General features: G+C 48.0%; 1 protein-coding gene across 1 annotated transcript in view; it reads right to left on the bottom strand.

Annotated features, from left to right (window-relative positions):
* Positions 1-2393: 2393 nt before the first annotated feature.
* The window catches only part of LOC107701371 (zinc finger protein 135), a 14582-nt gene continuing 5891 nt past the window's right edge, over positions 2394-11084 (bottom strand). Inside the window, exons 7-9 of the mRNA XM_016503363.1 lie at positions 10011-10647; positions 9880-9911; positions 2394-4155 (exon numbers count right to left, since the gene is read on the bottom strand). Coding sequence (XP_016358849.1) covers positions 2804-4155; positions 9880-9911; positions 10011-10647 — 2021 coding nt within the window. The 3' untranslated portion in view covers positions 2394-2803. The remainder of the gene's footprint in view (positions 4156-9879; positions 9912-10010; positions 10648-11084) is intronic.

Genomic DNA, 11084 nt, shown 5'->3' with positions numbered 1-11084 from the left:
GAAGATCATTACATTGAAATTTTGGATCCGTGGCCAGGCAACTCCCCGGATCTCAATCCCATAGAGAACCTGTGGTCAGCTCTCAAAAGGCGAGTGGACAAGCAGAAGCCCACAAAGTGTGATCAACTCCGAGAACTAATAAAGCAAGAATGGATCGCCATCAGTCAGGATTTGGCCCAGAAGCTAATATCCAGCATGCCAGCGCGAACTGCAGAGGTTATGAAGAACAAGGGTCAACACTGTAAATATTGACTCATTATATATTTTTGCCAATAAAAGCCTTTAAAACTTATATGCTTTTCATTGTTTTTCAGTACACCATAGAAACATGTGGAAAAATAATCTACAAATACTGAAGCAGCAAACTTTGCAAAACACAAAATTTATGTCACTACCAAAACTTTTGGCCACGACTGTACATCTGAACGCAATGTAGGAATGAGTCTCGAGCACAGAATCAATCAGTCTGATCAATGAGTTATTAGGAGCTGATCCTCCTGGTATAGGTTATTAATTGTGACAAATATGGTTTTGTGGTCAGTGTAAATGCCTGGAGACTGATGACAAAATGCTGAAGCAGTTCACAGACACACAGTGCAATAATACATTTGTTGCAGTGAAATTTGAAATACAAAAGATAGAGGTCTTTAATTAATCTAATGAGAAACATCATCATTACTGAATGTGTCAGAAACACTGCAGCAAACCTCAGCAGATCTCCTGTTGAGCACATGATGAGCTCCGCCGCATGCTCACCCGTAAACATCATGTGTGTGTTTGTGTTTCTGTAGGCAGATCTAATACATACACACACCTCACACTGTAGAGTACAGGTCTGCTGGGTGGTGTTGTTGTGGCAGACTGACTCATGAGATTCCTGATCAAACACTACAGCCGCTTCTGATCACACTAATGAGTCAAATGCTGCTGCTGCCCGTCTACGAGAAATAAGAGACACAAGAACGAGAAACAGAGAGACAACGGTGCAATGAAATCAAATCTCCAAATGTTCCTGTCAGACTTCAGTGGCTAATACTGAATAACAATGAACCACACACACGCACACACACACACAGTCAAGTCACCTTTATTTATAAGCTCTTTATACAATACAGATTGTGTCAAACCAGCTTTACAGAGTCAAACAGGAAAATCATGTGCTGATAATGCGAGAGGACAGAAAACAGTCAGCTTATCAGTTAAAGTCAGTTCATCACTGATTCATCGTTCAGCTCTTCCGATAGTTTCCGTGCAGTCAAGCCAACAATGTTGCAAGAAATTAAGCATCCCCAACTAAGCAAGGAACCAAAACTCCACCGGTGACAGAAATGGAGCAAAACAAACCTTGGGAGAAACCAGGCTCACTCACAGAAGAGTGTTGTGATGTTCATCTGCTGTTCGACTTCTGTCCAGCCTCGAAGTGTCTCTGCATCTGTTCTGCTCTCATTTCTGACCCAAACAAAGCTGTTACAACTATTAAAGTTTTCAGATCAGGTGTGTGGGTTTCTGATTAATTTCAAATGAACAGACTGAAGGGAGGACCGAATCAGAGAAGACAGCTTGAGATGGTTAGTTCAGCTCTCAAACACGCTCACCATCACTTCATCCTTCCTTCTCATTCACACTTTCTGCTGGTGTCTGTTTACAAAACACAACTTGCCAACTACGGAAACCCTTAACCAACCCACAGTTTTTCTAAACTACCCACGCCATTTCTAATGTGCCTACAAACATCTGAAGAAACGCACTCCGTTTGACCCTGAGAATCAGAGTCAGCATGAACACAAACACTGACAGAAACAGACAGAAACACAGACAGACAGACAGATCCCTCAGTGCTCGAGTGAGTCTCTTCTGCATAGAGAACAAGAACAAAAGAGGTTCTCATGACGACGGACCGTGTTTTTGTGAGGCGCTTATTCATGGAGCCTCTTGTGTCTTTTTCCGTGTGTCCCACTTCAGATGAAAGACCACCACCAGATACAGAACTAATTGGTCACGATGAGAGAACAGAAGCGCAAAGACGCTCACAGTCTTTCCTATCAGGAGAGCACAGCCCTTATTAATATTGTTCTGCAAACCACATTTTATTTCCTTCCTTCCCATTCACACTTTCTGCTGGTGTCCGTGTTTCCAAAACACTAAAGAACCTCGATGTACAATGAGAGGATGGGGGTGAAACCACAGCGGGTCTGCTGTAACTAAACAGCGGCTCTGAGAGATCAGCAAATGAAGGTTAAGACATCTGATGATTTCTAATTGAATTACCTTCTAAATTAGTGATTTTTTGAATAGTGGCATATTTCTTGCCTTTCTAAAGAAGCTTCTGTATTTACATGTATTGATTTATGCATGTTTAGTGAAAGAGACTGGGACGAGTGAAGTTCTAGATGTTTCTGTACTGCTTGTATTTTGATAAACCACAACTCCAATGAATAGACTTTTGAAAAAATGCATAATAAAATAAACCCTTAATCTACTGAAGATATAAATGACTCAAGAACATAAAGCACCTGCAGCTCCATCTGAACCACATGAAGAGAGAAGCTTCTCATTTCACAGTCCGACTGCATATGAGCTCCTCTGAAAGTCTTCTTTAGTTTCACATTAAAGATGATGAAGTGCCTGTTCTTGAGTTGAGAACTAATGACAATTTAATATGGTTACATATGGTATAAAATTCTTTATCCATAATGGTCAGTGTTGAATACAGTGCAGTCACATCAACAGAAGCAGCTCTAATCACACAGACACTATACACGCATCACACAATAAAGGCTTTTCTTCCCGACTGAACGGCCGTTTACTCTAAAATAACGCTTACTTCCGTCACGGCGGGGCGTTTGGGTTTGCTCTCGCCCGTGTGGACCTTGGTGTGGTTCTTGAGTTTGGCGGCGCTGGCGAAGGCTTTAGGGCAGTATGCACAGCGGTAAGGCCGCTCCTGCGAGTGACTGCGGCGGTGTCTGGCGAGCTCCGAGGAGCTGCGGAAGCGCCGGGGACACGCAGCGCAGCAGAAGGGCCGCTCGCCGGTGTGGATGCGTTCGTGCAGCGCCAGCTCGGTGGAGGTCAGGAAGGTGCGCTCGCAGTGACCGCAGGAGAAGGGCCGCTCGCCGGTGTGGATCAGGTGGTGTCTGGTCAGAGCGAAGGGCTTGGCAAACATCTTCCCGCAGTAGACGCAGGGGAACGGCCGCGCGCCGCTGTGCGACAGCAGGTGCTCCTGGAGAGCACGCTTGAACTTGAAGCCCTTGTGGCACTGCGGGCACGAATGCGGCCGCTCGTCTGCGTGCGTTTTATCATGTTTGATGAGCTCCCCGAGCGACAGAAAGCGCTTCCCGCACTGTGAGCAGAGGTAGGGCCGCTCGCCGGTGTGCATGCGCTCATGCCGGCGCAGAATGGACAGCTGCGTGAAGCTCTTCATGCAGTGTGGGCAGCGGAACGGACGCTCGCCAGTGTGCGTCACCAGGTGTTTCTGGAGCCCGGCGCGGAGCCCGAAGCGCTTCCCGCATACGGAGCACTGATGCGGGCGCTCGCCCGTGTGGCTCAGCTGGTGTCTCTTGACGTCGGTGCGCCGCGTGAAGGTTTTCTCACACTGCGGGCATTTGAACTGGTGGCGCCTGCGGTGGCTCTGACGGTGCAGGGATCTCTGCAGCAGCGTGTCGAAGCCCTCGCCGCACTGGTCGCAGCGGTACTGCTGCGTGGCACTGTGGGTCTTGCGGTGTGTCACGAGCGCGCTGACCGTGGGACTGGCCTCGCCGCAGATGGAGCAGTAGTGCGGGAGCTCGCCGGCGTGGCTCTTCTTGTGGTGCGCCGTCAGCAGGCGCAAGTTGGCGAAGGCGCTTTGGCAGATCCGGCAGGTGAAGCTGGCCTCACCGTGCATCTTGCGGCAGTGTTTGGTCAGATCCCAGGCATGCTGGAACGTCTTCTCACACTGGCTGCAGTGGAAGGGACGCTCGCCCGTGTGCGTCAGCTGGTGCCGCTGGACATCGGACCTGCGCGTGAACTTCTTGCCGCAGGTGTCGCATGCGTGCCGAGCACGAGGGTTATCGGTGGGTGGCGGCTCGGTTTTGCAGGTTTTCCGTGTGCGATATGGGCCGGTAGAAGTTTCTGCTCCGTTCGCAGGCATTTCAGGTCTGCTGGGCGGCTCGTCAGAGCCATCTGTGAGAAACGAGAGGAAAACAAGCTTGAAATTCTGTTAATCAACATCTGTCTAACATGTCTATTACTGCAATGACATTTATAACTGTAATTAAGCAGTGCATCACTGGAGATCGTCAGATTGTTGCTGAAAATCAGATTTATTGTTATCATCCTTTACTAGTAGCTTTAGTGGTGTATCATGTAAAGCAGGGGTGTCCAAACTCGGCCCTGGAGGGCCTGCAGAGTTCAGCTCCAACATGCTTCATCACACCTGCCTGGAAGTTTCTAGTTTGCCCAGTAAGGCCTTGATTAGCTGGTTCAGATGTGTTTAATTGGGTTGAAACTAAACTTTGCAGGGCAATAGGGCTGCACGATTAATTGAAATTAAATCGCAAAAGCGATAAATCGTGATTAGGCAGAAGCTGTGATTGTCATGCGTATCTTTCAGTGAAGCACGGTTCTGTGATCAGCAGTAAATCTCCATCCGAAGGCCAGAGGGCGCTCTCGCGCTGAAACTCCAAATACGCCCCACAGAAGAAACCCAGGAAATCCCTATAGCGGTTGCTGAATAACGATAGGTTACTTGCGTAACCCCGGTTCTCTGATGGCATTAAGTGAGGTGTCTCACTATGGGATACGCCCCTTCTGCGTATTCCTCAGAAGCCCAATTCTATTACGCCAGCCCCAATTGGCTGGCAGACATGACATTGCATCAGGGAGTGGCTCCCTCCCCTTGGTATAAAAGGAGCGACACAACGTCATCACAACATTCAAAACAAGCACACCTCTTCCTCGCTTCACACAGGAAGGATGGTGATCTGGTGAGACACCTCACTTAATGCTATCAGAGAACCGGGGTTATGCAAGTAACCTATTGTTCTCTTACAAGCATAGGTGTCGGTGTCTCACTATGGGATATCCTAACTCCCATATTGCCGTATAGCCTGTCTCAAAGTCTCCTGCCAACCAAAGAACTATTATAGGGCTGGTTAAGTCAACACTCAAGATCCAATGCTCAATACGTCATGTGCAAATGTTTGAGCTGTAACATCTAGTTTATAGAACCTTGCAAATGTGTGTGGTGAGGACCAACTTGCCGCTTCACAGATATCTTGTAGTGTGACCCCTTTAAAGAGAGCCCATGACGTCGACATTCCTCTCGTTGAGTGAGCACGTAAACCAGACGGAGGCGTAAGACCCTTACTGGAATATGCAAGAGAAATTTCCTCCACTATCCAGTGGGATAAACGCTGTTAAGTATGAGCTACCCCGTACGGGGCTTCGCCCAAGACACAAACAGCTGATCACTCTCTCTGAACCCTTTAGTTCTCTTCGTGTAAATATGTAAAGCACGCACCGGACATAACGTATTCAGCCTTTGCTGTTCTACTGAAGCAAAAGGTAGTGGGTTAAAGGCTCTTAACTCAAGAGGAATAATAGAATTGACCACCTTGGGCATAAAAGCAGGATTAGGTTTAGGGCTGGACAATAATTCAATATCAATATGTATCACGATATAATTTTTTTCAATAACGGTGATATGATTTTAAAACATATTTCCGATGTTTCGATATACATTACCAGTGTTTCCCATACATTAATTTTTTTGAAGCGTTTGACTTCGTTGAGTAAACATGAGCACCGCACGTTTCAAAACCAAAACACGTCGCGGGTGTTTTATATGAATGTATCTCTGAAGGGAACCGACTGTCTTCAGAAAAGTTTCGATGACATTTTCATTTTTATCTGATAAAGTAGCGTTCATGAGCGGAGCTGGTTCTCACCAGAACATGATGTCCTTTCAGAAAAGGAAGAAAATGCTTCAACGTTAGAAAGCCGGCCACCACTTCCAAGTAGTTTATGTGACAGTGGCTCAGATGGTGACCCCATCTCTCGTTCACTGCCCTGCCCTTGTGAATGCCCCCCCAGCCGGACAACGATGCATCCGTTATGACCTTCCTGGCCTGGACAACGCCCATAGGTACCCCTTGCAACAGAAAGCACGGGCGCCGCCAATGACGCAGTGCCAAGACTGCCGATGATGTCACTCTCACTCTCCTTGGGGAGTGCCGTAACTGGTTCAGTCTCAGAGAGGCTACCCAGTGTTGAAACTCTCTCATAAATAGTCTGCTTAAGGTAATGACTATTAGAGCTGAGGCATGTGCGAAAAGAAACACTGTTCCCCTTCCGAAATTTGGCCAGGCATTGCGTAAATTTCATTACTCTCTCCTCTGACAGTTGCGCTCTGAATGTCACGGAGTCCAGTAACAACCCCAGATAAGTTACTGACTGTCTGAAAACTAAAACACTCTTTTCGGTGTTTAATTTTAATCCCAGTTTCTGTAGATGTTCAAGGAGCATGGCTGTGTGATCTCTAGCTTTGTGCTCTGATTGAGCTGTCACCAGCCAATCGTCTATGTAGGTAGTGAGACAAATGCCTTTCTCCCTGAGCGGAGTTAGTGCCGCTTCTGTACATTTAACGAATACCCTTGGGCTGAGGGACAGGCCGAAGGGAAGAACTAGATATTCGCATGCCACGCCAAGGAATGCAAACCTCAGAAATTTCCTGTGGGGTGGATATATTCTTATGTGAAATATGCATCCCTCAGGTCGATTGAGGTAAACCAATCGCCTGGGCGCACCAATTTCAGAAGTGTAGAGTAGGTGAGCATTCTGAACTTGTACTTCCTTAGGTATTTGTTCAGTGCACGAAGATCTAATATGGAACGGAGAGCTCGAGTCCCTTTTTTCGGAACTAGGAAGTATCTCGAGTAAAACCCACTGTGACTTTCCTCGGGTGGAACCACTCTTATTGCCTTTTTGTTCAACAGGGAGGTAATATCGTCCTGAAGAACATGTACTAATCTTCCCTGCACCCGAGAATAAATTATTCCTCTGAACTGCGGGGGACAAGTGGCAAACTGCAGTCTGTAACCGTACTGTACTGTTCTCAGCACCCAACGGGACTGCGTGCATTCTCGCCAATAGTTTACTTACAGCATTCTGGCGCCATCGTGTGGCCGAGTCGAAAATTCGTTTGTGGTCTGTACTGCGCATGCGCGAACACTTGCCGCTTGGACAGAGTTTACGTGGCTCACCACCTTCAGCAGAGCGATGACTCCCCGAAGTGGGGAAAGAGTGAAAACTTTATTGAACTTTGAGCATGTAAAGTGCTAGTGGGTGGGTGTGCACCACTGCATCATCTCTCGTTCTCTTCACTGCTCTGCATCCCCTGGCCCAACTTGGCTCTGGTTTCCCCACAGAACATTTGCAAGCATCTGAACTGAACTTTCTGCTGAACGCTGAACAACTGAGGGTCAGGGACTAGCGAACTGGGGGGCTGTGAGCCCCCTTCCCTCAGGAAGACCCCCTCAAATGGCCTTTTTCTTCCTCCTCCTCACCTGGGTAGGATGAGGAACTGGCTGGTCCGTCTGAGCTGTCGCGGGCAGATCATTTTTCCTGGGCCAGGCAGGTTTCTGCTCCGGTGCGCTGCTCTGACCTGCTGCATTCACACGCGGTTTCTGTCGCCTAGGAATGCGAAGGCTGATTATGAATGACCATTGTGGCCATGGCCTTGCGGAGCTTGAACGGCACATCTCTGAAGGCGGAGTGAGAGATCTGTGAAGACATAGATTTCCTCCCACTGTGCCTGACTTGGCGTGGCAGACACCTCGTCTTGCAGCTCCGCCTGGTATGTGGTTAGCAGAGAGATGGCGTTCAGGGCCCAGACTGAGAGAGCGACTGCTTTGTAAGTGCACTTCATCTTGCTTGACTGGAAGCGGTCCACTTTTGATGGCAATGTCGTGTTCTCGGCCGCCGTGCGCTTTGGATGCAGATGCGCGGCGACTAAATGCTCCATGGGGGGCATGTGAAGAAGGCCCTCCTTCCTCACCCCCTCCATGTTAAGAGCGGATCCCCCCTTCACGGCCATTTTACTAGTAAAAGGATTGTCCTTCCAGGTGATGTAAACCTCTTCCAGAAGCTCTGGAAAGATTGGAAGGAGTAGTCTCACTGCCTGTTTAGCTCTCGGCAGCCTCTTAACCCTCATCGCCCGACTTTGCAGTGTCAGCTACTACGGTTGGCCACGGAATATTGAGTTTCTCCGCAGTGCGTTTGCACACGTCTTGCAGATCCACACTAAGAAGCGGAGAGGATGGTGCCCCTCCTCCCGCCTCCTCCGTGGATCCCGCCATAGCAAGGGATTGTGCCGGTTGAGCAGGGGGAAGGAAAGGGGAATCCTCAAAATCTTCCTCCTCTTCAGAGAGAAGAAAATCCGATTGCCCCTCTTCCTCAGATTCATACGTGTCCTCCTCCTCCTCGTCCGTGCTGAGGACACTGGGCTGAGGGGCGCACACATCTAGTTGTTCACCCCACGATAGAGCTGCCGTGATGGGCAGCTCCACAGGAATAGATACCTGAGAGGCGGAAACCAGAGAGGGGCTAGCTGACTTGAGGGGATCCTGGCCAGACAAGCTAGCTTGGCGTGCTAACCTGCGACGGAGGCTCTTCATGGTGAAACGCGCGCTGTGCTCACAGGAGCAGGGGCTTTCGATCGCCATTTGGGCATGTTTCAGCTCAAGACATGCAGAGCAGACCTGGTGTGTGCCTTCGCATGAGATCTTGTTCCTGCATGAGCAAAGCCGCGGATCTCCCTCGCTAGCTATGGTAGTCTGCTTTGCTGCAGCCATAGTTGCGGTACTGAATGACCCTAACAATGAGCTGGAGTGCCGATTGAGGGGTGGGCAAACGTGGCGTGGTGGCCAACAAATCGACTATAAGTACAGTACCAAAATGTTAAGCCAGCAACCAACGTGGAGACTAGTTGATGGCTATCTGAGTTGGGTAGGCTTCTGGTGTGAAGCGAGAAGAGGTTTTTGAATGTTGTGATGACGTTGCGTCGCTCCTTTTATACCAAGGGGAGGGAGCCACTCCCTGACGCAACGTCATGTCTGCCAGCCAATTGGGGCTGGCATAATGGAATTGGGCTTCTGAGGAATACGCGGAAGAGGCGTATACCATAGTGAGACACCGAAACGTATGCTTCAAAGAGAAACAGTAGATTTAGCTGCTTTCATTGATTCACCGTGACTAACAAACACACGACTACGACAATATATGGTTTATCTGAGTTCATCTTATTATAATGTTTATTATAATAAAGTATATAATAATGCAATGCCTTTATCACTGCTTAGAATACTATGAAATATGTTGCGTGTCTTATTCTGTGTAAGGAGCCACATCATCTCACAGAAGGATTTATTTCAAACACTCGACTGACGTTATGAAGTGAGTTTGGAGTAAAAACGTTATTAAATATGGTATTTTCATGTGCTTTCAGATGGAGCAGAATTTACTACACAGAGCCATAGTTCACTGACAAGCTACGCAAACAGCTTTCATACTTGCAGAACGATTTCTTCGATTTCATAATTGCGCGATTATGAATGCAGTTTTGCGTAGCTTGTTAGTGAACTATGGCTCTGTGTAGTAAATGCTGCTCCATCTGAAAGCACGTAATGGAGATTTACTACTGATCACAGAACCGGCTTTACGGACAAGATACGCATGACAAATCGCATTCGATTAATCGTGCAGCCCTACAGGAGCAGGATTGGACACCCCTGATGTAAACCAATCAAAATCACTAGCTGCTGTTATATATATGACTGCATATGATACAAACGCTGTGTTCAAATAGTTTTTGCGTCTGCTGTATGTGTAGTGAAAGCACAACGTTACCTTTACGCTCTCCATGCGGTGTGATGGCACTCCTGAAACAAAAAAAAACATAAGAATATTTTATTCTTGATAAAATAAAGCGCAGCACATGCTGCTTGATTTGCGGAAGTGAGTCTCATCTCACGTCTCACCATTCCTCTGCACTGTTCTCCAGTTTAACCGGTCGTTCTCGTCGACGTGGTGTTTTTACCACGATTGTTTGGTCAGTCGTCTCTGTAGTTTTTCTCGGTCTTCCTCGGCCTCTCCGCTGCGGTGGTTTCTGGTCAACGTCGGATTCGGGCGTTTTGACTTCCTGTGGTGCAGACGCATCACTTCCTGCAGCAGGACAGATGTCAGCCCTGTCTCTCTCATCGTTTGGGGTCAGCTGATTGGATTCATCCGTCAAGACTTCGTCCCGTAGATTGTCGTCACTCTGCGTCTCATTATGGGATGCTGTCGCTGGGGCATCGCTCGCAGCTCCGTGAGAAACATCAGCTTGTGTTGGTTTGTCAGTGAAAAGCGCAGATTCTTCTGCCGATACAGCAGGACTCTGGTCTACAAGCAGCACCTCCACACTCTTCTCCATCAGCTCCTCGGACTCCTCCTGGCTGCTGAGCTCCACCTCTGTGTAGTCTGTAACGATGATGGTGTCCGAGCCCAGCTGACCCAGAGCTGCTGACGACGGCTGGATGTGGTACAGAAGCGGCTCCGAAGCGAGAGCCATGCGTGCAGACGGAGGGATGGACAGAGAGGAGACGATGCAGTCGCCAGAGGAGCGAGGAAGAACTCCTGAGAGAGAACACAACGCCGTTCACACAGGCATATCACCGCTGTTCATCAGAACAACTCCAAATGCTGAAATTATTTCACTACAAAATATACAGAGCAAAAAATCTAAAAACAGAAATTATTATCCATACACAGGGCTGTCAGTAGAACAGAAAAGTGCAGTAAACTCAGTGTGTTTATGATGATAAATTAAAATATGAAAACAACTACCAGTTTCCAATATCAAGCAGAATGTTTTTGTACTGCTGAGAGTGAAGGACACTGGAAGTCACACATTCGGTTTAAAGGGGTCCTATTATGCTCTTTTACAAAGTCTTGTAAACGGCTCAAATAGTTCCTGTATCAAATGAAGGCCCACCTTCTGAAATACTAAATGTGCTGTGATTGGTTAGCTGGGCCAGTGTGCGCGGAGATTGGTTAGCTGGGCCAGTGTGCGC

The sequence above is a fragment of the Sinocyclocheilus anshuiensis genome, unplaced genomic scaffold (assembly GCF_001515605.1).
Source record: "Sinocyclocheilus anshuiensis isolate Anshui unplaced genomic scaffold, SAMN03320099.WGS_v1.1 scaffold1566, whole genome shotgun sequence".
NCBI classification, from domain to species: Eukaryota; Metazoa; Chordata; class Actinopteri; order Cypriniformes; family Cyprinidae; genus Sinocyclocheilus; species Sinocyclocheilus anshuiensis.
The sequence above is the reverse complement of the archived record's forward strand: the minus strand, read 5'-3'. Positions and strand labels throughout refer to the sequence as shown.